This window comes from Panthera pardus, unplaced genomic scaffold, assembly GCF_024362965.1.
Source record: "Panthera pardus isolate Hobbes unplaced genomic scaffold, ASM2436296v1 HiC_scaffold_5, whole genome shotgun sequence".
Classification (NCBI taxonomy): Eukaryota; Metazoa; Chordata; class Mammalia; order Carnivora; family Felidae; genus Panthera; species Panthera pardus.
In genome coordinates this window covers 6,615,493-6,643,241 of record NW_026526980.1, presented here as the reverse complement: position 1 = coordinate 6,643,241, position 27,749 = coordinate 6,615,493, and the positions used below count along the sequence as shown (strand labels likewise).

Here is a 27,749-nt window from a genome sequence, read left to right as displayed (position 1 = left end):
AAGTTCAGTATGTATTTGTCAGATAAATCAGTGAACAGAAAGACATCCTTGTAGAGCAAACCTGCAAAAAAGCATATTGTTATTCCTCTTCTACGAATGAGAACATTTAAGTCAGAGAGGCTAAAGCAGTTGCCCAAAGGGCCACAGGCAATAGAAAGGTAAGCTAAGACGTCATGGTAAGCCAGGGTGACCCCAAAGCCTCCCATTAGCCCTATTTGGATAGATAAATTCTCCCAAACTTTCTATGCTTATGAACCAAGGAAAACTTTTCCTACTTCTTGGGGCTAGTTGGGCCAGGACTAATGTCCTCCAGAAGTCAGAAAAGGGAGGTATGACCAAGAGTTGGTGCTTCACCCAGATGCCCTCATATCCCTCTTCCTACTTTCAGGCACCAATCTTTCAGACTCTGTGTGCCTTTGATTCTAACTACCAGCACCCGAGATTCTGGAGCTCTTCCCTTGGGCTACTGGCACTGTGTTCCCCTCCCACACAGCAAGCCAGTGTTCCTGGGGGTTCCCATCCCTTTTGATAAAGACCAGCTTCCTTCCTTGGATTAGCTGCAAATTCTGAGGAACACTATACACCGATGACCCTTCACGGGACATCGCCTGAGACTGTACCCTCGTGTGGCTTCTTTCCCTTCTGTCGGACTCCCACCTTTCCCTTACCTGTCCCTCCTTGGATCCCTTTCTTCCTTGCACATGAATCTCTGTCTTGGGATCTGTTTCTGGGGATTCCAATATAAACAAAAGAGAAACACCAAGCTACGCCATTAGCCTGGGAATCCATGGGCTTCCTATTAATAACAGCTCCCCTTTATTGAGCATCCACCATGATTCAACGTTTCACACACTTTACCTCAAATGCTCCAACAACATGACAAGTTAGGTATGATTGTGTCCATCCTGGCGATGAGAAAACCTAGGCTCTGAGACAACTCAGTAATCTCCCCAAGGTCACCTAGCTAGAAGTGCTAGGGAGGGGATTTGAACCCCAGACTAGCTGTCATCGAGGCTTTCCCCTACCCATGCTCTCTTTATAGCACTTGCTTATCCATTGTTCACCTTACATTTTCATTTGTTTTTTTCACAGGGAGGGAGGGAGGGATAGTGGCACAGAGATCCTTGTATCCTCAAGGTCCTGTACAACACCTGGCACAGAGTAGGTACTCTGTATTTGTTGAGTGATTAAATGAGGTGCTTGAGAGGAACAAAACACTTAGAAGTGTCTCTAAATTTTCTCCAAAATTCCATTGACTCTGCTTGAGAAAGTACTAAATACCCCCCTGAGGCAGATTCCCACAGCAAATAAGGAGACCAACAATAAAAGCTTTAAGACCTACATGGTATTAACATTTGGGACCTGAACCTGGGGGCTCGACTGACAGCTTGTAGAAACCCTGTACATTCAGCTCAACTGCCTTCGATAAGTGGGCAGCAAAACGCAAAACCAAAATTAGAGTATCAAAACCAGCTTCCAATTACCAGAAAATAAGGCACCTGCATGTTATAAATTGCCTCTTTAGGATTTCCTTATTTTGTAGCTTTTAAGATGAAGACAATGAAGTGTTCTATTTGGATGTTGAGATTCTTAAAAACGAGGTGCCTTTTTATAATGTTTTAAAAGGAGGCATCATAAGATTTGAATCTAAGTGAACCCTCTGAACTTGCAAAAAGGAAAAATTCAAGATGATGTGAAAAAATTATTTCCAGCAACCATGACATTTCTTGATGTGAAGTGCTTTCTTTGAACTGTACAACACAGTACGAGTTAGGATTTGGATTCTGACAAGAAAATAAGCAAGATGCCAAGTTGACAGTGTAGACATTCTTCTCCTACAAAGATTTCACCTCCATAACTGGATCCAGATTGTGCCAGCAACTTGGAGAGGGCTGAGGGGGGTACTAGAATTGGTGGAACCAGCACTTGCTCTGTGATCGTAAGGAAGTCACTTAACTTCACAAAACCCTTAGCTATTAAATGGCATTACTAGCCCTATTAAATAGAGTTCCTGGGAGGTAAGACATTGGGGAATTTCTTAGCATGAGTAGGTTAGTCAAGATGGTGATGATGATGATGATAAGAGACGACATCTATTAAGTGTCTTTTATGTGCCAGACACTGTTGAAGATGTTTCATCTATTGGATTTGTTAAGGAAATTCTAACTACTCTAACAGATAAACCCTGAAATCTCAGGGCTTAACACAATAGCAAGAGTACTTCTCACTCATATAAAGTTCAATTAGTGATAGGAACAGTGGTGGAGGAAGTCACTGCTCCACAAAATCATTCAGAGACTGGGGCTCACCAAGTCTCTGCCATCTTCAATATGTGGTTTCTGAGGTTGTGCTGAGTATTGGCATCTATTCAGCAGGTGGGGGAGGCAGTGGGAGGATTATGCCAGAGGTTTTATGGACCATGTCTGAAAAAAGTTGACTACATCAATTCCACTCATATCGTCCCAAACCCAGTCACATGACTCCCATCCAGATGCAAAAGGAGAAGGATTGGGAAGCATAGATCTTGTCTGGCCTGCCATAACTCTATGTTACATCTTTACTGGGTAATTAGCTGTTTTGCCACTCATACATTCCATATAAAGGCCTCACACAAAAAACGTGAGGTATGGGGGCTCTTATTACTTCTATTATTGAAGACGGAGAAACTGAGGCACAGAAGGTGGTGGAGCTAAGAATTGATTCCAGGTTAGTTAGTTATCTCTCTGAAAGTGATAGAGATGTCATAATTGTGCTCAGATACTCAATACTCCCAAAAGACATTATAGCTTAGACTTTTGCACTGGGGGGCAAAAGCTGTCAGGCAACCTCTAAGATGGCCCCAAATGATCCCCATCTTCTGGTCTTCACAGCCTTATGCAGTCCTTTCCCCTTGAGCAATGTGCTTCTAACCAATAGACTATGGTGATGTTGTCACCTCTATCATTAGATGACCAAGAGATTGTGACTTCTGTCTTGCTAGCAAATGCTCTCTTTTGCCGTCTTTGATGGAGTAAGCTAACATATTAGAGAGTACCCCATGGAAAGAAACTGAAGGTGGCCTAAGGCCAAGAGCCAGGGAAGAACCAACACCATCAGTCCAACAATCCCTTAGGAACCGAATCCTGCCAACAACTACATGAGGGAGCTTGAAAGCAGATCTACCCCACTTGAGCCTTCAAACGGTACTACAACCCTGACTTACACTTTGACTGCAGGCTCACAAGAGATCCCTGAAGCACAGAACCCAGTTAAGCCACGCTCAGATTCCTGATCTCTTATAATAAGCAACAATAAACAATACATAACTAACAAACCATCTAAATCCAACATTTTTTACTACCATGATCTCCTTAATGATGATTTTATCCCCTGTAGACCTCCAGATCTGAAAAATTCCTTCTATCCAGCAAACCACATTCATTGGGCAAGAATTTAGCTTCTTTCTAGTTTTAAAAATTGTATCAAAACTACAAGAGGGTCTGTAGTAAAATCAGGTCCTTGACATGCTCACGACATCCCCAACAGCCAGGGAGATGGAAGAAAAGGTCCTACACCAAGTTCAGAATTGTCTCACCCAAAGCCAAGGTGAAGAAGCTTAATGAGCTTGAGGTTTCTTCTAATCCCTTCTGTGGGGCCTAGGGTATGTGATGATCCTGAACGGAGGTTTAAAATACTGAAAGTACTATCTGGAAACTGTGCTCAGAGCTTTACATAGATTATATTATTCCATTCTCATACCAACCCTTTCATAGGTGCTATTATTATGCCCACTTGGAAGCAGATATAGGTCCTCTGACTCCAGAGACCCGACTCTTATCCAAAAGAAAGCACAACCTCCTAGAGAGGGGAAATGACTTTCCCAGAGTCAGACAAAATTAAGGGACACCTAGTTAAAATTCCTGGTTTCCTGTCTGCTGGCCTCAGAGGGCTCCTCTGGTGCTGCTTTCTTTCCCACTCCCCAGACACTAACCCATTCTGGAGACCAAGTACTGTTTTGCTGGTGACATAAGCAGTTTGCAGGACAGGTCTGAAGAACATGAAGGATGGAAACATCAATGGAGGCAGCCTCAGGCCAGTTGAGTGCCTCCAGGTCAGTGACATTTGGTAGGAATGGATACTGACCAGTGGATACTACCTGTCCCAGAGGAATATACTTCTCCCTGCACTTAACTGAACATCCTTAGAGCAATTTTGGGACACATTATGGTTCCCAATTATTTTTTAAAAAGATTGTTAACGTTTATTCATTTTTGAGAGACAGAGCATGAGTAGGGGAGAAGCAGAGAGAGAGAGAGAGAGAGAGAGACAGAGAGAGAGAGACAGAGAGAGAATCTGAAGCAGGCTCAAGCTCTGAGCTGTCAGCACAGAGCCCGATGTGGGGCTTGAACTCACTGACTGCGAGATCATGACCTGAGCTGAAGTCGGACGCCCAACAGACTGAGCCAGCCAGGCACCCTTACAGTTCCCAATTATTTAGTTCAGTGGAAGCAAGTGCAGGCATGGATCGTCTGAGTACGAACTGACTCATTGTGGTAGGGTTGGCTTTGGAATCATACGGACTGGGTTTGGATTCCCAACCCTGCCACTCGCTAGAGGTATGTTCTTGTAAGAGTCATTTCACCTCTCCGAGTCTCAGCTCTTCCTCAGAGCACTGTTGAGAGGAGAAAATGAGGCAATGCATAGAAAGTACTTAACCTGGTGCCTGGCCCATAATAAAAGTTCAATAACTGGTAACAGAAAGATGTGTTGCTATTATTATCATTATGATTATTATCTTTTAAGGCTGAGACTGTCTGAATTTATGAGGAAGATTTATTTTAGTTTTAGGTGATGAATATATTTCTAACTGGGTTTAAAAAAAAACCAGAATCTGAAAATTTCTGGGACAGTGAAGTCTTTGTAGTCAGGATCTTCTAAGCACTGGGCTTGGAGAGCTTACCTTGAATGGAAAGATATTATTATTAACTGTCTCCAACATTCCTTTAAAAATAGTCCCCAGACAGGGCGCCTGGCTGGCTCAGTCAGGAGAGCATGTGGCTCTTGATCTCAGGGTTGTAGGTTCAAGCACCACATTGGGTGGAGAGATTACTTAAAAAATAAAATCTTAAAAACAAAAGTCCCCAAACATGTCTGATAAAAGGTTCCCTAACCTCAGACATCTACCTTTCTCCTCAGGGAGGGGGAAAGAACTAGGGGTTTCACTGTCACTACCCCAGGGTTTGAGCTGACTCCAGGGAGTTGTAAGAACATTTAACATATTTGCAACACAAATATGTATACAACACAGTATGTGATCAACAGCTTGAGGGTGAACCAGAAAGATCTGGGGTTCAGTACACTCTGTCACTGACTTGCTATTTCTCTATGCAAGTGTAACCTCTCGGAGCCTCAGTCTCTTCTTCTGGGAGTGGGGGATAATAAAAAACCATTCATAGGATTGTCATAGAATGAGCTGAAATAATAATTAGGACAACAAAAGCTAACTCCTGAGGTTTACTAGGAGCTCATTAATGTCTTTGAATCTATTACTTTATTTCTCACAACAGCCAATGAAAGAGATACTATGATTATCTCTACTTGAAGGATGAGAAAGTCGAAGCATGGTGAGAAAAGCAAGGAGCTCTGAGTCTTTCTAGTCCTTGGGTGCTTCACCTAGACCCACAGACCCTCAAGGGGAGTTGTGGGTAGAATTCCGTGGGTTTGGGGACTTGGATGGTAAAAACTAACATCTTTATTTTCACTAGGCTCTAACTGAAATGTTGTATGTCCCTCAGTTATAAACATAGGCAAAAAACCATCATGATATTAGCACGGACCTGGGACTATGTCACCTATAGAATCACGGATGCTGTCACTTCAATGTGCACTTGTAACAGCTCAAAGGGTTGTTTGTACTCGTCACTACATTGACACCTATCATTAGATCTTGTCATTTAATGCAATAGTTACAAATCACATATATTACTGTATCACACATGTAGGTCCTTAAAATATTTTCATGTTGCATTTCCAGATGATGGGCTTATTTTGTAATTCCATGTATTTCATTTTGTGCATTTATTTTTTAAAAAAAATTTTAATGTTTATTTATTAATTTTGATGGGGGGGAGAGGCAGAGAGAGCGGGAGACACAGAATCTGAAGTAGGCTCCAGGCTCCGAGCTGTCAGCATAGAGCCTGATGCAAGGCTCGAACCCACAAACTGAGAGATCATGACCTGAGCCAAAGTCAGAGGCTTAACCCACTGAGCCAACCTGGCACCCCCATTTTATGCATTTAAAATCATTATTCTGAGAAAGGATCTGCAGACTTCCCCAGAATGCCAAAGGAATCCATGGCATGAAAAAGAACTATTGTCATTAAGTCCATAGCTGTTAAAGCAATGGAAATCCCTAAGCATAAAGCCAAGTACCTAGCAAGTGCTCATGGCATAGAAGCCTCTACAATAATAATTATCATTACACGCAGCAAAATCCTGTTCATCCAGGAGCAAACTTTTGGAAATGATAAAGGACTTAATCCCGTTGACTATATCAAATGCCATAGTGAGAAGTAGGGGGAAACAACCCAATCAAGTGAGAGAGTAGGATTGGAGATTTTTCTATCCCAACCTCCTCCTTCTTGGGATGAAGAAAGAGTCCCGAAGAGCACTAGTTTCAGGCCCCAGGGCACATGGCAAATGAGTGTGAGAATTAATACCAGCAACCAGTTCTTCCGGAGTCAGTCCTTCGTCTTGTATGGGACACAGTCTTCCAACATTGGATATGAAGCCAAGGGGTTAGTTAGGGGCCCTCTCCTTGGAAGCACACACCTCCATCCCATTTCCTTCCGCATCCCGGGTCCCAGAGAATGAGCCCACAGATGTTGGATGATTGGCAAATGTGGTGCAACACCTTTCAGGTCCAGGGGGCTACTGCATTGTGATGACAGAACACCTGTTACAGTGAATCCTGGGTCCCCATTCAGACCCACTTCATCTTGGTTGGAGGAGCTTGGGAATCAGCTTTTTTATCAAGTTTCCCCACTGACTCACTTGCTCAACCCAGTGACAACTACTCTATAGGAATCAAAGCATCATATGAGTTCTGGAATTCAAAGCCCAGTTCCGCTGCTTACTAATTAAATCCCTTGGGGCAAAATTACTCAAGTCCTAAGTAGAACTTACCTCCAAAGCCAACACTGCCCACCTTATTCAGTCGTGAGGATCATATGTGGCAACGCACGCAAAGTCCTCAACACTGTTTGGCATGTGATGAGAGTTCTACAAATATATTTTATGTGGTGTTTTGAGTTGTGACCAAGCAGCTTCACTAGTGGGAGAGTCTGTCACTGTCCCCCCTCCCCGCCCTCCACAGAGGCATGATCTCTGTCCTACCACCGCATCCGTGGGGCTGTGAAGCGTGCTGTCCGTGACTCCACCTCCGAAGAGTTCCTGAGCACTGGGGAGGCAAGCACCCTCTGCCATCCAGACTTCTCTGGTATCCACAGCTATGCCCCAGAGAGAAAGAGAGAGAGAGCCCATGAGATCTACTTTGGGAGACGCCAAGTGACCCTGTGACCAAAGAAGGCTGTCTGCCTCCCAAGGCAAGAACCCTAGCTCAGACTGCAGACTGTGGTCCCGTCCCCTACAGGCGACTCCTCTAGGCATCCAGAGAGAAGCTTCATGCCAGCAGACCTCAGAGCTTTGGCTCTGAGCAGCCCCCTACAGAGAGCTCCAGCCTCTTCCCTCTGTCTTCCCCCAGTGGCTGGCTGACTTCCAGTTACCAACAGGGGCATCTCTGCGCCTGGGCCTTTCTCCAGGACTCGAAAATCTCTCTGCCACCACTCAGGAGAGCCTGCGAGTGTCCAATTATTAACAGTCCCTGAAAGCAATGCTCAAATGGTGTCAGATGGGAGTTGGTGTGTATACAGCCCAGCTCCATCTGCATTTGGGTGGGATGATTCTGAGTGTGTGTTCTACACCCTCTCCACCCCACCCCCACATTTCCCTGCAGCATTAAACTCCAGTCATTCATAGTGGGAGCTGGCATGAGAAAGTATCCTCTATTGGCTCTTTCCCATTTCCTGCCTCACCTGCCCACCTACTGGTATCCCCTTCATCTCTCAAATCAACTTTTCTCAGACCCCCTTTCCAGTGGGGCCATATTAAGGCAAGTTTCTACCTGAACATTTCCAACTGAAATAATGCTCTTAACACTATTCTGTTCTTTTAACAGAAGCCAGGCAGGAAGTAAAATTTAACAAATAGGGGAAGAATCCCCTATTATAAAGAGACCTAGCAATGGTGTATTTTTTGAAGGCAGGAAGTGAACCTAAGAGACACAGACTCTTACCAAAAAGGTTTCAAACAAAAAAGTCTCAGGAAAATTTGTGTAAATTGCTACTAAGCAAAAGCATCCTTTACCTGTAACAATTACCCATGCATCCTGAGTACGTATGAAAGATTTAGCTCTCTGTGGTAACACTGGTAGTCCCTGGTGGGATCCCGTTCAGATTAGGATGTGGGATCCTAAAAAGTGTTAAACACAAACGGAGATCCGAGTTGAAAATTCCCTGAGCAGGCAAAACCAGCTTAGTCACACAGGCAAAGCTTAATTTACCTTCTTTTGCAAGACAACCAAGGCTCACTTGACCTGGGTTGCTTCTTGCTGATACCTCTGAAAATCCCAAGCCAAACCTGCTGTTCCCCAAGATTGATACGAGGTAACCACTAACCAGTTCTCTTTCAGTTAAGAAAATTCTGTGAACCAGTCACTGTGAAAAATAAACAATCACTGTCTCCACACTACTTAGCTGCTTTCCAACAATATACCTCTCAGCCTTATTCCACGTTTTGGTTTGAGTGCTCCCCGTCTGCAAAGTTTTTGGTGTGTGCACAAGAAACTCTTAGTAAAATTACCACTTTGGTGATGCATTAGTCTTAACCTCTGTTGTTTGTTTGTTTTCCTGAACTTTGGACAAAACATACAGGGCAACCCCAACAGCATCACATATAATCAGTTTTATTGCCAGGTAAGAAATTCATATTAATATAGTGAATACATGTTTACAAATAAACATTCTTAGAAAACAAACAAATGTTTTTTTTTTTTCTTCTTCTTCTTTGTAGGAAGTGTTATTGGTATCATAAACTCTGCAGTTGTGGACGAATATTAACACAGGTTTACTTGCAGAACATAAGGTTACTAAAATATTCGCACATAAAATATGCTCCATTTACACGGAAAACTGGGGGACTTAGGTGGGGGTGCCAGGCAGAGCCCAAGGTGGATGGAGGCTGAGATACTCTGGGAGGGCAAGGGGAAGTCAGACTCTGGTCCTGTTGGGTTGGGGGTTGGGCATAAACTAAAGGCAAGAAATAGAGGCTGATGCCAGGGCATGGGCTGAGGCAGGGAGCGACTCTCTGCTTTGTTCTGGCTTCTCTCTTCTAAGGTCCCCACTGTTAGCTACAGGATTCTTGCTGACACATGGCAGCCACAGTTCCCTCAGTACCACGAGTTTGATCCACCCTCCCTAGAGGATGCCAAAGAATAAACCTCCCTGTCCAACAGTCCCTGCTCACAAAGCCTCCTGAAAGGTAATGAGACCTAGAAGATATGTTCTCAGTCATCCGCTGCCACATCTTACTGACCACACGGCCACCTTCCTGCCCAGACCCCCAAATAACACAATTTGCTGGATGCAGTTGACTCAGAAGAGAAGGAACACGGAGGAAAAAGGAAATTCTGTAGTTGCAGAGACCAAGAAAGGCCCTTAATTGGGGTCAGGATAAAGGTGACACCAAGTGAGTTGAGGGCAGGGGGCAAGATGAGCTATAAAAAGGGAAACCAGACCCCCAGCACTTTGGAGCTGGGGGGACCCTCCCAGAGAAGCCCACCAGCATTTCCTGAAGTATGCGCCGTGCGCCACTCACGAATGCAAAATGATTCATCGTAGCATGTGGACAGAGGACTGGCTAACACCCAGTCACAGAGGGAATCGGCTCCTTTCCATTTAGACTCCGATGGAGTCCCTTGGGAGTGCAATGTCTCCACTGGGTGCCGGTAGATCTTCAAGAACTTTTTAACATGCTCATCTTTTTAAGAGAAGAGAAGAGAAGAGAAGAGAAGAGAAGAGAAGAGAAGAGAAGAGAAGAGAAGAGAAGAAAAAAGAAAAGAGAAAAGAAAAGAAAAGAGAGGAGTGTGAGGAGGGAAGAGAGAGAGAGAGAGAGAGAGAGAGCGCGCATGTGCGCAATCCCAAAGCCTGGCTCTAGAGTCATACCCTTCCACAAGCAACACGATTTACCTAGAGCTTAACAACTGTTGCTTTGCTGCCTTTGTACTTATTTTCTTCCTTCTTTTCTATTTAGGGTGATCGATACCGCTCTTCTATTTGGAATCATGAGAGGGAGTTTTCCTTTTAGAAATTCGAGGTATTAAGAATGAATCCCTTTAGATACAGCGATGGAGACACACAGGGATGCCAAAGCACACTGCAGTACCTGGAACTAACATCAAGAAAACACTGACCAAGCTTGGCGGTGTTTACTCCACGCTGGGGTGTGCTGGGATCCTGGCAAAGAGGCTGAGAAGGTGGGCACTGTATCTGCCCCCCGCCCCGCCACTGACAGCCCTGCTTTGTTCAGCACAGAACCACTTTATAAATGAGGATCTTCGATACTGGTATCTGTGGATGATTTTTCTTTTTTTTTTTTTTTTTTTAACTGGCAGAGGTTTTGCTATCCAAGAACCTTGAAAAGCTTGATCTAGCCCCAACTGCCTGTGTTTCAGATGGGAGGCCAAGGCCCAGAGAGATACCATGCGTTGTCAATGTCCCCAGATCAGCTGGGAATGAGAAGGCGAATAAACACCGGATTTCCCTGCTTCCATGATGCCCGAGATGACAAACGGGTGAGGCAGAACTCTGCACGTGGCCATCCTGGGGAATTCTCTGAGTCTGACACCAGAAGAGCCGGGGGGTGGGGGTGGATGGCCAGGGGGCTGTCACTTGGAGGTTCCTATTAACTGGCTAAGGCCATTAGGGACTGGTTGAAAACTTCTCACCTAAAATCAAAATCTCTTGTGTCTCCACTCTCCTCTTTGGGCTTCCACTAAACAAAACTAGCAGGGACATTGGCTTTGTTGGGATACCCAAGGGCCACTGGCTATGAGAACCCATCTGAAAAACCACCTCAGGGAATTCTGGGTGGGAGCTGAATTCATGGAAGTATCTGGGGAGGTGGTTTGGAAGGACCATTGGAATTACGAGATGCAGAAATGCTTGATAGGTCTGGGGGGCTAGATAAAGGGAGGACTAGTGGTGACAGGGTGGGAGGAAAGGGGGGGGTGTCTTCGTCTTTAGGTACCCCTGACATCACAGCAGCCCCCTCAAAGTGTGTTATGGGTGGGCTCACCGACAAAGGGTTGGGGGGATAGAAACATCTTCTATTATTGCAGGAAACAGGAGGGAGGGGGGCCAAGAGAACACAGGTTGCACTTGGGTAACAAGACTGTCATTAAACAGTAACACATTGAAGGCACCACCCACGCTTATGACATTTTCAGTCCAAAGCAGCTGAAATTTGGCAGCGGTGGTGGCAAGGGCTGAGGGGAGTCAGGGAGAGACAGTTAATGGAGGACTGGTTTCTGTGTTTCTTGTCTCGGAGGCAAGGCAGGAAATAGGGGGCACCCTTTTCACCTCTTGTCGACTTTTCAACCGTGAATTTTGGTGTCATTGTTCTTGATGCCATTGTTTGTTTCCTAAGTCGCGAGGATTTGGGACAAAAATTGATTTGCCGTTTTGTCTGTTTTGTAGTGGGCTTGTATTCGTTTATCTTTGTTCTTTTGTTTTGTTTTGTTTTTTGTTTTTGTTTTTGTTTTTTTTTAAGAAAAAAGTTATTTAACACTCTCTGGACCCTCTCCCAGCCATAGAAGCCTATCCTTCCCATGTCCATGGTCATGGTCTTTACGGGACTTCTCTACAACGTTCTTTCTCATCACTATTGGTGGGTTCAGGGTCTTATTTATTCCTTGTGAGTTCAAGTGTGTGTTGTTTTTTGCTTCCAACATTGACAATATGAAAAGTACTATAAATAGAAGGGTTGGACTGTCTCACGCTCGTCAAAAGCGTGTTTCCACGTCACTACTTCTCGGGATTAGAAAACACTTATAATGCACACAGATTCCTCCCCAAACAGCTCATATTCTCAAGTACACTCTTGTCGTACCCTCCACGCTTTCCTCTCCCCACACCCCCGGCTCTTTCACCTGGAAACAGACAGCACGTGGTAAATGGAATATGTGCTCGAATGGACAATTTCTCTAAGTTGTGCTACTTTTAATTCGTCATCATGGATTTCAGTCTTAAGTCAGGAGGAAAAGACAAAATCAGCCCCACGATTTGGGCGTGTGAGTCGGCCACCTTGGCCCGAAGTCGAAAGAACCGTGCCTCAGTTTCCCCTCTGCTGTATTGCTGAACATCCCTGCTTCGGCCTTGCTCAGCTGCCCGCCGACACGTGTTAGGCATGACCCAAGAAAAGCATGATTCCGCGTCGCCAGCAGGTTTATGGTCGGTTGGTATGGGGAGTCAGGGTGTGAGGGAGCATGTCGGGGAGGGCAGGAAGGGTGTGGGCCAGGGATATTTTTTGCCTCTCAGTTGAGTATGGTCTCCAGGATGCTTCCTGTAGTGAAAGCTCAGACAGTCACTTCTGTTTTGCTGTTGGTGATGAAGTATGGCTGTGGGGGTGGGTAGTGCTGGGTGCGAGTCCCCAAGGGATCGCTGGAGCCCGACTCGGCTACGCCAAGTTTGCCCTTGTTACCATAAGCCTGCCGCCGGAGAGACTGCTCGTTGGGGTCCCAGCCCTTGAAGTTGGTGGTGGAGTTGTAGGCCAGGGGATGTGGGGGCGTCTTGTTGGTGCGTGACTTCTGTCCATTTTGCTTGGCGGGCCCATGCTCAGGGCTGAAGGCCCGCGGCTCATCTTCCACTCTTACCGGGTGCAGAGGTAGGTTCCCCTTGGCGGCCAGCTCGGCCAGGTGCCGTCGCTTGGAGTAGAAGTCATCATTGACCTTGTCGGCTGTCCAAGGCGGACGTGGAAGGGGAGGAGAGAGCAAGAGAGAGGGAGAGAAAGGAGAGAGAAAGAGAGTTAGGGATTGGCAAGGGTACCAGAGCACAGCATCAAAGTGGGCCAACAGTCCAAACGAGACACACACTAGAAACTCCATCTGGAACAGACAGAAGGAAGGAGGACAGAAGGAAAGAGGCTCATGTTTCTTTCACAATCAAGATCAGGACCAACAAGGTAAGGGCATCTCCAACGGAAACTCTGGATCTCCCCCAGATAAACACTTCTCCACCACGGCGCACCTAGCATTGTACATCCCTGGCTTTTTTACAAAATTCAAGTGTTGTTTCATTATTAAAATCATGCATTCTCATTAGGAGAATTAGTGAACATCTTGAAAAATATTCGTGTCTGTCACCCACCATGCAAGACCGCTGAAATCAACACTTGGCTGTTTTTTTCCTCTGGTTTTCTCAGTAAACGCGGTTTAATTTGGGATTTCTATTAGCGTGTTTGATGCCTTTTAGCAGTTAAGCAGGCCTGTGTTCAAACCCCAACTCCACCATCTCCTAGAAGTGTGTGCATGTGTATATATATTTCATAGGGTTGTTCAGAGGGTTAAATGATATGATGTGCATGAAGCATTTACATATTAGCCCCTTCCAAGCTAATTATCATTATAAATCACGGCTTAATTTCCACATAACTTTCTATCAAGCATTTCTCCGTGTTGCTACAAACCACTAATGAACATTTTAATGCGTACATAATATTTCATTGGGTAGAACTACTAAAATCAATCGATCCTCCCATTGATGAACAGTGAAGTTTGCTACTCTGTTGTTAACATAAATAAAGCTGAAATAAGAATCTTTAAGACTCAAGCTCTCTTTGTATTTAGAATTTTGCATTTAGAGTAATTCTAAAAATATTTTCTTAATCTACATCCGATGACGGCAAGCTATAGCCCCTGGACCAGATGTGGGTGCTGCCTATTTTTGTACATAAAGTGTTACAAGAACACAGTCACACCCACTTGCTTACCTACCGTCTGTGTTTGCTGTTGCTCTACTAGGGTAGTGGGTTTGGGTACATGTGACAGAGACCGTGTGGCCCCGCAAAGCCTGAAATCTCTACTAGCCGGCCCTGAAATGAATTACCTGAAGTGGAATTACATGACCACGGGGTGTAAATATTATGTAGGGTCTTGATACATATTGCTAGCTACGCCACAAAATTGTTACACCAACTTCCACACCATTTCACCACACTATCTCCAGCATGATTTCTTTCTTCCTTCCTTTTTTTTCTTTTTTTTCCTTCCTTCCTCCCTCCCTTTTCCTCCCCTCCTTCCCCCTTTCTTTCTTTCCTTCCTTCCTCTTTATTTATCTATTTGATAATTTTATGAGATCTTTTATTTTATGTTCTCTTCCAATTCTTTTACTATAAGGTGCTCTACACTTTGAAAATTTATTTCTTAGTGGCGATGCCCGGCTAGCTCCATCGGTGGAGTGTGCAAGTCTTGATCTTGGGGATGTGAATTTGGGCCCCATGCTGGGTGTAGCGATTACTTAAAATAGATAAGATAAATAACATAAAATGTATTTATTAGCAATAAACCTTTGAACTTCCATCTCTTGGGGGATGAAAGATATTTGCTGCTTTTTCATCCACACTTACAACATCTCACACTGTGACATGTGAATTTATGTAAATTCATGGAAGCCACTATAGTTCCAGATTTATTTTCCCATTGGCTTCTTTCAAGAACTCTCAGGAGTAGGAAAGATGGGGGCTTTAACCCCTGTTTGATAGATTAGGAAATTGTCAAACTCAGACATATGAAGTGATGAACAAAAGTTACCCACAGCTAGTGACTAATCCAGGGGAGAACCGAAGTCCGACAGACATTATTTTATGCGTTTGAAAGGCCGTAGAGGGAAAGCTTCAGTTTTAGGACCAAGGGGACAAAAGTATGCCCTCCTTGCTCCCTCCGTGTCCGTGGCAGATGTCCCTCATGGATCACACTTGTGCTGTCCTGGCAGCCTGGCCTCCACTCAGACTCAACACAGTACCCCAGGAAGCCACATGTTAACCTTTCAGGCTTAATACAGTTTATGTTGGGTTTCTGTCCTCGTTAATGTAAGTACTCCTGGCTGATGTGGTCTTTCAAGAGAAAGTCCCCCTTTCCCATAAATTCTAGAGGTGTCTGAAGATACGGAATGTCACTGCCAAAAGGAATCTGCTACTAAAGATAAGAATATACATTCTCACCATACCAGGCATTGAAGTGGCAAGAGTTAAACTCAAGTCAGTGTTAGATCTCTATCTTTCTGCCTTCCAGAAGAAAGTGCTAGGTTTCCAATGCCATAAAGTTTCAACAGAAGGATGCTCTGATATTCCCCCTTGGACTTAGTCAGGGAACATGTATCCAGGTACCTCTAGGACAGATTCACAGGTATCTCCCACTCCAAGTGCCCAAACCTGAACACATCATCATTACAAGTACTGTTCTTCTTCAGGCTCTTCCTTATCTCTCCAATGGGGACGCCAACTAGCTTGTCACTCAAGCCAGAAGCACGGTGGCATTCACTGACTTCCACTCTCCTCCTCTCCTCTATTACCACTAATAAATGACCAAGTTCTTCCAGCTACACATGCAAATGCTTCTCTTGTAACACGGTCCACCTGACCCCCAACTTTGAACATTGTTCCACTTCAGCCACCAAACTGGCCTCCCTTCCTTGAGTGTCGTGCCTCCACCCAGTCCATTCTCCACACTGAAGCCAGAGGCCTAATTCTAAAATGCCAAAGTGACCATGTCCCTCATCTACCAAAACCTCCTCAAGCAATTTGCTCATGCAGCCATTCAACACAGTGGCATGGGTCATGTGCTAGGCAGTGGAAATCTAAGGAGGAATCAGAAACAGATGTGGTCCCTGGCCTCATGAGCTGGGCATCTAGTAGGCAGAGACAGATAATGACTAAATAATCTCAGAAATTGCATAAAAGTATACATATGGTAAGTGCTATGAAGAACCATTCAGTATTATGAATATTTACAATAAAGTCTGGTCTGGGAACCAGATGTTGGAGCTTTGAAGGCAGGGACTTTATCTTTGCATCTGTGGGGCTCTCAATCCTGGCAGTACATGCAAATCACAGGGGAGAGCTTTTCAAGCATTCAGATCCCTGGATAGCTACCCCAAACCATTCGATTAGAATCTCTGGGCAGGTCTGGCCCAGACACAGATTTTCTTTTTTTGTTAAGGCCCCTCCACCCAGGTGATTCTAAAGGTGCAGCCAGAGATGAAACCACAGGCACAGCCCTGGGGTCTAGCACAGTGCTGGCACATAGCTTTTCCTAGAGAACTCAAGGGAAGTGGCCTCTGACCTCACTCCTGTTCTCTCCAGCCGCCTCCCACCACCTTCCCTTCTAGGATGTCTAACAAGGTCAGATCCCACCATGATAGGCTCTTCTCCATGGCATGCATCATAGTTACCATTCTGCCCTTGTTAATGTACTTCATTCGTTACTATTTATCTCTCCCACTGCAGTTCCAAGAGGACAAGTCCAGGTCAGATTCCTGCCCAATACTTCATAAGCACTGTCCAGCCTACCTCCTGGAAGATATTAGGTACCCAACCAATATTCAGTGAGTCGATGTAGGAGCAAAATATCATGAATGCACATAGAATATCAGGGCAGTCGTGGGAGTGGAAGCTTCCTTCCCCCATTCCTCCCAGAAGTCTCTTATGAAAGTCTCGTTCACCCTCGTTATGTCCCCAGTCATGATTTGGAATTGTTCATTCCCCAGTTCCTCTTTCCACACAATGGAGTGGTCTAAGTTCTGCTCAGAGAAGGGAATGTATTCAAGGTTTCCCATGTCTGACAAACCGAGAAAATTGATTATGCACTAAGTGTCCCAACAGCTGGGATAGGTGATGTTTTCTCAAAAAGTTCTAAAGAGAAGAAGTCACAAAGACATTCAACTCTTGCCAGATCAGTGCAGGGATGGGGAGAGTCCTCCATTAAGAGGAGTCATGGAGTCCCACATGGAGAATCTACAACCTTCTCCATAATCAACCCTGACTTGGTCTCTTGGTGAGCCTGGCACTGGGGAGCCCCTGACCACAGAAAGTGTTTGGTACTTGGGGAAAGAGGGGGGTGGGCAGACGAATCTGGGGGTTCTGGAATCAGAGAGACCTGTGTTTAGATCTCAGGAATGTTACTTAACCTCTTACAGCTTTATTTCCTTTTGTGTGAAATGGGGATAAATCAGGTTTGTTATGAGGAATAAATTATATGGGATCTATAAGCTACATAGCATAGTTCTGGAATGCAGGAACTATTCGATACATATATTTCATCTGTCTCCTGGCTTATGAAAGAACTGGATTAAATCCAACAGACATTTATTGAGCACTCACTCTGTGCCAGGCAACTTGCTAAGTACAAAGGGGGCATTGATCCAAACCAACCATCCTTCTTTCCTTTCTTCCTTCCCCCTTCACTTCCCTCCACCTACCCTGTGTGTTGGCCTCGTTTGCCCTATGAAGTGGCCTAAGAAGGGGACTTGATCTATTTGGGATGATTAGGGAAGGCCCCCTCGGGGATGTGCCTTTAGCTGCCAGCTGGAGGTAAAGAGTAGCAGAAGCAGAATTCCAGGCCAGGGCACATGTGGTTCTTATAGCAAACACGGCCACAGTACTTTGTGGTTCCATCAAGAGGTGCAATGTCTTTCCCCATCCTTTGAAGTTGGCCTGCCCGTATGGCTGGCTTTGACCAGTAGCATGACCGGTGATGTCACTCATGTGCTGAACTGGGGCTTTTTAAAGAGTTCTACAGTTTCTGCTATCAGGCTTTTGGATTCCTGCCTCCATGTGCAGAAGGAAGCCCAAACTGTAAAACTGGCTGAGAACAGCCACTCCAGCCCAAACCAGAAGAAATGCCAGCTGACCCAGAATTACGAGTCCAATAAGTGGTGGCTATATGAAGCCACTGCCCTTTGGGATACTTTGTTAGGCAGCAGTATATGACTGATACAGAACAGCATTTGCAAAAGCCCTGAGGTGGGAAGGAGTGTGGCAGCTTCAAGAAACAGACAGGATGCCTAATTTGGTAGAGCGAAGAAGGCAGGGGATCACCAGACCATCTGACGTCTTGCAGGCAACACTGTATCATTCACAGCTATTCATTTGTCTGACCATCTTCCCTCCACTAGACTCTGAGGTGTTTGAGAGAAGTACAGAGATGGCACAGATTTGTTGCCTGGGGCATGACACTGTTCCTCAAACAGTGATTTTCAAGAGTATTTCAATAACAAGAATGTGGATGGTGGTGGATGAACTGTTCCCATAACCAGGAAATGCAATTTTCGGGACGCTTTCCTTCCAGTGCTTTTGGTATGCTCTAACTTGGCTCCAGAGGGGGAAGAAATGCCTACCTGGCCTCTCCTGGCTTTGTGCCGTATGGTCCCTGTCAGTCTATCAAAACTCCTCTTGTGAAAGAAATAACAGATTCATTGAACAGCTTTGAAAGCCCCATTAATAAATGCATTAACCTAATCAGCCCCGATACCTTATGGGCAGATGGCTGACAAGCCAACCAAGAAAAAGATGTGTGAGCCTTTCAACAACATTGGCCCTCTATAGTTCGATTTTTCTTCATTTAAAAAGAGGAAGAAAGAATGAAAAAGGTGCTTTCCTTCCAATAAGCCTCATTGCCTTGAAGGAACCAAGGCTGTAATATTAAACTGTACCTTCCTCCATCTGTCTCTCCCTTAATTAGCAGCAGACACTTGTACAGGTGCAGGGTGGGATAGAGCCTCACTTCCGTGGGGATGGAGAGAGTCAAGGTAAGAACCAGTTTCCACATGCCACACATCTGGGGGTCTCAACAGGTGGCCTCCCACCTACCTTCTTTCCCAGAGCCAAAGATGTCTTAAGGAGAGCTTCCTACACCTCATGACCACTCGGTGATATTCTTGGGTCTCAGGTGATGAATTTAACCTGGTAAGCAATGCCCCAACCAACCTAAGCTTTTGCTATTCCTCACTGGCCCCGGTCTTTGGTCCAAGAATAGGCTGAAAGCAAGTGATAAACCTTCCCATTACACTTAAGAATAAAATCCAAGTTATTTGCAGTGGCCCCAAGGTCTGCGTGACCTGATCTCTGGCTACTTGTCCACCCTTGTCTCTTCCACACTTATTATGAACCCGTCACAAAGTGTATTCATTTTCCAGGGCTGCCATAACAAATTACCACAAATTGGGTGGCTTAAAACAACAGAAATTTATTCTTTCACAGATTCCAGAAGTCTGAAAAAAGTCTCAGCAGGCCATGTTCCCTCTGCAGGCTCTAGGGGAGGATCCTTCCTCACCTCTTCTAGCCTCTGGTAGTCACCACAATCCTTGGTGTTCCTTGCCTTTTGCCTCATTCCAGTCTGTGCCTCGAACTCCACCTGGCCATCCCCTGTGCGTGGGTCCATGTGTCCAAATTTCCCTCTTCTTATAAGGACATCAGTCACTGCATTAGGATCCACTTGAATCCAGTATGACCTCACCTTCACTTATTACATCTGCAAAGCCCCTATTTCCCAGGGTGGGGAGACGTTCTAATTTCTGAGTGGTACAGATTTGGAGGGATACTCTTCAACCCAGTTCGCACAGGAGTCCTTTCTGTTTCTGAACACACCAAGCTTTTCCACATGTCAGAGCCACTGAATTGTGTCCTAGCTGCCCAAAGGCTCTTCTTCTTGGTTGCGTATCTGGACCCCTCTTGTCATTTGGTTCTCTGATCAAAGGCGACTTCCTCCTAAAATTCCTCTTGATGACCCAGTCAAAAGAGAGCCCTCTCCACCCCCAGTTGCCCTTGTCACTTCTCCCCATCTTGTATATTCTTAACCCTGTGTCATTTTGTCAAGTTATCTTTCTTAGTTACTTGGGTATTGTCTGTCTACCTTGGCTAGAATATAAGCTCCAATTAGGGTAGAGGCCATTATCAGCTCTGCTCACTACTGTATCTCCAACACCTAGCCCAGTGCCTGGCATATAGTAGGGGTACAATGATTCATCTGATGAAGGCAAGGAAGTGCTGGAAATAGTTCACATACCAACAGCATTCTCCAGAATATTAGAAATGGGCAGAATGTCTCCTGTTCAGGCCATCTAGTGTGTCATGTTAATTATGCATCAACTAGGATGGGTCCACAGGGTGTCTGGATTAATTTTTATTTCTGGGTGTGCCTATGAAGGTATTTCCGGATGTACTCAGTAAAGTAGATTGCCCTCCCCAATGTAGGTAGGAATTACCTAATGTGTTTGGGGATGAAATACAACAAAAATCAGAGGAAGGGAAGATCCATGTCCTTCCTGACTGTCTGGCATTGGTTTTCTGCCCCTGGACTAGGAGAGGCATTGCTTTTCTGCTCCTGGACTGGGAGTTACCCCATAGGCTCCCAGGGTTTTCAAGCTTTCGGACTTGGACTGAAATCACCCCACTGGCTTTCCTGAGTTTCTAGCTTGCAGACAATAGATCATGGGACTTCTCAGACTCCATAATCACATGAACCGACTCCCCATAATAAATCTCCTTTCATATATATAGATATCCTATTTTTCATATATATGAATATTTATAATATTCATATAGATACATACATATATATGAGATTTATTATGGGGAATTGCCTCAATCAAACTGATAATATATATATATATATATATATATATATATATATATAATTCATGTGTGATATATACAAATATATATAAATAATAGGATATATCTGTGTGTCTGTAGTTCAATTTCTCTGGAGAATCCTAATACATAGTCCGCATCATGGAAGACTGACCTGTGCCCTGTGCTTTACAGAAACTTAAGGAATAAGCAGTGGTTAAGTTCCTTTATTTCTGGGGCAGGAGAACCTGGTGCTGCCCAGCTCCATATCCCTGGCCATAGTCTTGCAGAGGCATGACTGCAGAGGAGCAGTTCGTTCAAGGAAGCAAGATGAAGGTGGGTGAAGGAGGCATGGGCTGGTTAGAGACTGCTTCATTAGAGCAGAAATCTGGCCTCCCTCCCAGCTCCCCCAGCGGTAAACTGAGTAAAAGCTCATCTTTATTAAGTGTGTGCTCTGTTCTAGATACTTGGCTAGGGAATTTGTTAACCCGTGTAATACTCTCAATACAGTACTAAGGTAGGTGCCATCATCAGTCCCATTTTATAAATGTGGAAACTGAGGCTATAGAGCTTTGGCAACTTGTCCAAGCGACGGTACTGGGATTTGAACCCAGGACACCTGGCTGAATACCAGGTACCCTGGAATTTGTGAATTTGTGGCTACAGCACTCACCACTTCCCTGGTTAGGCTGCCTGCCTTATGGAGAATAGTCTTGTTTCCTTTTGAAGGTTTTATATGTGGGAAAACATCCCCCTAAACTAAAGAAAATGGAGGGCAGAATGAGAATTATGCAGAAAAATCACTTTTCTCGATTCCTCCTCTCCAGACATCAGGGGTGGGGGTGTACAGGTAAGTTATCATATTCTCAAGTAAGACATATTCCCATGTCACCATGGGAAGTTTAACAAAGCCCCAAATTCCCTCTTAAGAAGATAAACTATGTTTATCTTCTTCTTTGAGGTGAGGAGGGAGCTGAGGGTGACATGAGACTCTCCCTGCCAGGTTGTGACTCTTCCAGCATTCACATTGGCTAGTGCACAGGTCTTGTGCATCTCTGAGGGGCACTGACCAAAAGCAGACCAGCTGTCCCAGAGCTGGGCTGGAAAGAACCATTCACTTCTCACAGAACTGAGAGAAGATGGAAGTTCCTTCCTCATCACTCAGGGCCAGGCACTCTCCATATTATGTCATGTATCTGGCTCCCACCCCATCCCAAGCCAATGAGGCAGATGTGCTTGCCTGGGCTCTTCACGCTACATCATGCTGATTCCCTCAATGTAGTGGGATATTTTCAGATATTACCCAATATTTCCTTTTCTTGTGGTTCTAGCATCCCCTCCCCATCACCCAGAGAGCAGCAATCAATTTCAGTGATGACAGAGAGCCAAAGTGTTGGTTTTGAATCCTACACCGGGCTCTTGACAGCCATAGCAGAGCCTGAGACTCAAAAGGCAAGGCTTCAGCATTAAATTTCAGGAATCAGAAGGATTAATGAGCAAAAGAAAGAAGTATTAATGAGGCTACACCTTGAAGGATGCAGTGCATCAGGTCTGGAAGAATCTAACGATGTCTGGAAGAAAGCCCACCTGATTTTTTGGGACCGTAAATTCTTCCTTACAATATGGCGGAAAGAGCCTACCCTTTGAAAGAAGATGGATCTGGGTTCAAATCCCAGGTTTTCCACTTACAAGCTGGAGACGTTGAGCAAATAACCTGATCTCTCTTAAGGTCACCAACAAAATTGAAAATAAAACAACCAGGGTTACGTGGCAGGAGTGTGAGGGTACCAAAGGGAATCATATACAATAGCAACGTCCTTGCCTCGTAAGTAGGTATTCAACAGACAGTAGCTGCTGTTGCTGTCATTGTTCGAAAGGAAAAGAAACTCACATGGGGATACTAAGACTGACTTTGAAGGGTGCAGTACAGGAATAAAGGAGACAAGGCAGGTTAAAGCACAAACCATTACGCATGGCACAAGGCAGGCCTCCTTAAATGCACATCTCCTGGGAAGGTGTAGCACGTGGTCATTTGTCTCTCGGGTCTCTTTCTACCCTTTTCTCTTGGGCACATGGCCACCCAGCTCTGAGCTACATTTCCTCACCCTTCTCGGAAGCTCAATTTGGCCATGTAGTTCATCTCTTACCCACGTGAAGTTAGCAAAAGGGATGCACCCAATTTTCCACTTCACCTTACTTGCTTGCAAGAAAATCATTTCCCCTGGGTGTCCTCTCTTCCGCCTTCTCATAGCCTATGACAGCCACCAGCTACAACACTGCAGCCGAGGACAATCCGGTAGAGGGTGGTAGAGAAACGGTGTTGGAGGAACCTGGGTCCCCGTGGGACAGTTTGGAGTCAAGCTGCCCCACCAACCACCACCCCTCGGGTCTATAACAGAGATATACTTCTTTCCCTCAAGCCACTGTATCTGTAGGGACCTTTGGCTCAGTAGGACAATATTTGCTTTTTACTTATACAGGAATATTTTCTGGGTCTCTACTTCTTTTTCCTCCCTCACAAGCTAAATTAAAAAGCAAAAGCGGGGACAGTTCATGTTTAAAAAATACCCAGGTATTTCTCTCTTCTTTTAAAATGCATTCTATAAATCTGTGCAGGTTCCTGAAACTGTCTCAGCAGGCAGAAACAAGAAAGGCAGGAAAAAAGCCTAGCTTCTCAGACAGGAGAGGGCCAGGGAGGAGATGAGAAGGACTGTCTTTATGGTGAATTAGCCCTGTTTCACCTGGTTCTGGGCCTTGCTAAAGAGGCACAAGGAAGAAAAGTCGCATTTGAACCAGGTCCTAATAAAGCTCAGGGCTCCCAGCTTTCTTGAAGTCCTGTGTCTCTCTAAGAAAGAAAATTGTCAAGGGGAGTCCAGGAGCCTGGACCTTTTTTTTTTTTTTTTTTTTTTTTTTTTTGGTCTTAACCCTGAGGGCTCCCACTGCCTTTGCTGGAGAGGATTCTGAAACAGCGCCTGGCTTGGGCTGTGCACCAAAGGTGTCCAGGCTATGCCATGAGCCCCTCTGTTGTGAACTCCAGGCCTCGAACCCTACAGGTCTTTTGTCTTGTCCTTAGGCAGGCCTGCTATGCAGTCACCTCTTTCTGAAAGGCTGTTGAATAAAGATGGGGTCCAGCCATGGCTGCCCACAGAGCCCCCTGCACAGAATGGTCCTGGATGGAAACTTCATTCATTCATTCATCACCCTTCCATGCATCTCACACTGCTGCTCCAGAGATGGAGATACTTCTTTTCAGAAATGCCTTTGTGTGGTTTATCTTGTGATCAACCTCCCCTCTGGTGAAATTTTATGCAACTGGGTTTTTTTTTAATTTTTTTTAATCTTTATATATTTTTGAGAGAGAGACAGAGCATGAGCTGGGGAGGGGCAGAGACAGAGGGAGACGCAGAATCAGAAGCAGGCTCCAGGCCCTGAGCTGTCAGCACAAAGCCCGACAAGGGGCTCGAAATCATGAAGCGTGAGATCATGACTGGAGCCGAAGTTGGATGCTCAACCGACTGAGCCACCCAGAAGCCCCAAGTTTTTTTTTTTCTTAATGAAACAAATACAGGGTATTATCCTTAATACAATGCACCTCCTTCCAAAATGCTATAGGCAAAGGGCCATCTCAAAGATAATCGTAAGGTTTGGGATCCTATGTTAAACTGACGCATGAATGGCTTCAATTCCTCACCCTTCCCTCTATCCATGCTCTTTTTATGTGACTTTGAAACTCACCCCAAAAGAGGAAGATCTTTTTTTCCCACCAGCGGATTCGGAGTTCATCCATGTGATTAATGAATGGTAGAAGACATGACATAACAGAAGTTTGATAAAGTTCTTTGTGTTTCTCTTTTGCACCTATGTCATCGTCATGAGATGTCTAGGCTACCCTCTCTGAGGATGAGACACCTAGAGCAGAGCCAAGTCACCCCAGTCTCTCCAGCTAAAACCAGCCTAGATCAGCCAACATCCAGCTACCTCCCAGGTAGATGGGTCAACTCAGCTGAGCTGTGGAGAAACTCCCACGTCAATATAAGTCACTGGTACACAGACACCTAGTCTCAGTAAATGCTGCTAAATAAATGTTAAACCACAAGGTTTGGGGCCACTTGTTATGCAGCATTATTATGGCAAGACTACTGATACAAATACCAATCATTTACTCGTCCTACTTCTAGGAAGAGCCCCGTAGGTGGCTCTTTTCAGGTGGGGAATCCACCTGTCTCCTACTGTTGATCCACATGGTTTAGATGACATACCTCTCCACTCTCCCACCCCCAGCTATTCCCCAGTGACTACAATCAACCCATTTCGTTGCCCTTACTATAGCAATTTGTTCAGAGGTGGGCACGTGACAAGGCAAGCCAATGAGAGCAAAGCCTGGGATCTGTGGTTACAGAGACAGAAGGGCTAAAGAGATCAATGACCCCCAACCTTCCATTCTATAGGAGAGAAACTGAAGGGCTCAAGGATACCAAACTAGGTGGAAGCAGCAATGGATCTGGAACACAGGTCTCCTGGACTTCCATCTGCTTAATTTATCCGTGTCCCAGCACCTCTTCAGAAAAGACTGCAGGATTCCCTGCAAATGCTATGCCTCACTTCACTTAATAATTTGTTAATAAAATGCATACTGAGTGTCTGTTATCTGCCATGGGTACCATGCAAGATGCCAGCGAAGTTTGGAATGAATAAGATCTAGCTGGCTTAGCCTCTGAGGGGCATATTCTCAAACTAGCATAAAATGTTTACTGCAATCTTACCACAGCGGCCTTTTCTGCAAAGCAGAGAATTTCCCCCATGCCCTATGGGTTCCCAGGAAAGCTCATCAAAACTCCAGTGCTCACTGTGTGCTTTTAAAAGAGGCCATACTTAGGAGCTGGTGGGATTTGATTTTTATTAAAAAAAAATCCCCTCCCTATCCTCCACCTGCTCTGCACCCTCCAGCTCACCAGCAAACCAATAACCCAAATCAGAAAATTGCAAAAGGCTGCATTTCATGAAGTAATGTTCTAAGGTTGCCTTTCCGTGGGTCCTTACCCAAGATGTGCACACCCCGACAGAACTGCAACCCAAATTACATGTTTTCTACTGCTTTGTGCCTTCTGTAGCATCTCTTGGATGAATATTTATTGAGCTACATCAATATTCTTCAAAAAAAAAGAAAGAACTGGAATTTACTGACCACCTACTCTGTGCTGGACACGCTCTCAGCCATTTCACTGACACTATCTCACTTAAACCCTCTTAAAGACGGATGAAAAGGCAATATCATCTTTTCCATGTGACAATGGGAACTAAGGCCCAGAGATACTGAGTAATTAGGCCACCAAATTTCTGTGCCACAGCTGATGAGTGTCAGGGCAGGACACCAAATCCAAGACTGTCACCTCTAATGTTCCTACTTTCCAGCTGGGGCTCCAGCTCAAACCCTCAATTAAGAAAACAGTTTTATTTCAGCAAACACCAAAAATACTCATGTTTGGAAGAATGCTGGCATGTGGAATTGGCGTTGTAGGGCAAACTGCGTCTAGGGATTGGGTCTTAGGAAAGGTAGGTCCACACTTTAGTATATAGAGAATTATCCAGAAGGTGCAGTTACAAAATGAAAAAAAAAAAAAAAAAAGAAAGAAACATGATGAAAAGATGTTGAGGTCCCACATCCAGTGGTTCCAGCTTCTTTGCAATGTGTCCAAAGGATTTTCATTTGTAACAAGCATCTCCAGTGATTCTGAGTCCAGGTTTTAAGCCATTCTTTGAAGACTGGGTCCATGTCCTGGGTATGATAGAATTTTCCCGTGTGACTTCGGGCAACCTCATTTATCTCAGGGGACTTGGTTCTCTCATCCATAAAAGCAGAAAGGTTGAATCAGGTGCATTTTCTTCATTGTCACCATTGCCGTGTATTACCTGTATTACCTCATAACATCCCCCAGCCCCAAACACAACAGGGTGTGGATTTTCATTGCCTCTGCTTTGGAAATGGTAGAAATGGGTGTTCAGAGAATGTGAGTGGCTTGTGCAAAAGCATATGGTCTGCTTCTGATCAGAGCCAGAGTGACTATATCACAGTACACAGCACCATGCTGGCATTTTCCCCAAGTTCAGGACTAAGCGATAGGTCAGGTTCAAATATTCATTTTGCAAATAACCAGGTTTCAAAAGACATGGCTTTGTGCTGATAAGGAAAGTCCACTGGGCTTGAGGGGGTAGTGTCTTCCCAGGTGCACTGTCAACAATTATGCCAGGAGTTCCCAGGGCTGGACACGGGTGGAGTAACAGCAGGGACCACTAGGGGGTGGTGTGCATGAGAAACCTCAGAGAAAAATGAATGGCGCGAACCGGTGTGATCTGTTTGCCATATTCAATCCTGGCAGATATGGTTCACCTCCCAAGGGAATTATAGATCATGCAGGTGGAAGCAGGAAAATGCATCTTTAGGGACCTTGTCTTTTCTTCTAGGCAGCTATCCCTTCCTTCACCAACCTCCCCACATGGCACGCACCCCTCCTCCTACTCCTCTGTTCCTTCTTGCCCTACGTTCCCAGAGTGGGTTTCTAGCCACATTCATGCCCCTGTTTATGAAGAGGTTAACTGCGTTTCCCGAAGAGGAGAGAGACGAGACATCAAAAGTGTTTGGGAAATGACGTGGTAGAGTCTGACAGTTTTTGTTACCACGAGATTTTCCAGAGCCTTTAATTTGTTCACCTGGAAATAGTCATAATGATGCCAGTAATAGCCTTCATGTGGTTACCACTTTCCGTATGCCAGGCACCGCACCACGTGTTGTACACGTTACCTTATCTTCACAGCAACCTAGGCAGTGGGTGACAGTCTGGTCTCTGTTGTGCGGATCAGAAAACAGGGACTCAGAGGGGTTGGCTGACTTGCTGAGGGTCACAAGAGTATTGAATGATGAGCCTGATTGTAACCCAGGAGTGTCTGGGGCTAAACCCATCACACCCTGCATGTGTCTCCCTTTTGAGAAGGGAGCGGCATGTGGGAGGTAGGGGCCATCCAAATTCCCCAAC

At 45.1% G+C, this 27,749-nt stretch overlaps 1 protein-coding gene across 3 annotated transcripts in view; it reads right to left on the bottom strand.

Moving 5' to 3' along the window:
• Positions 1-27,749, bottom strand: part of SHISA9 (shisa family member 9) — a 416,491-nt gene that overhangs the window by 127,710 nt on the left and 261,032 nt on the right. For 2 of the 3 annotated variants that reach the window (XM_019468624.2, XM_019468623.2), the window contains one exon: positions 8,986-13,050. The exons of the other annotated variant lie outside the window; for it this stretch is intronic. In XM_019468624.2, the coding sequence (XP_019324169.1) occupies positions 12,671-13,050 (380 nt within the window). In that variant the 3' untranslated portion in view covers positions 8,986-12,670. Of the gene's footprint in view, positions 1-8,985; positions 13,051-27,749 lie in introns of those variants that run through there. 3 annotated transcript variants of the gene reach the window in all.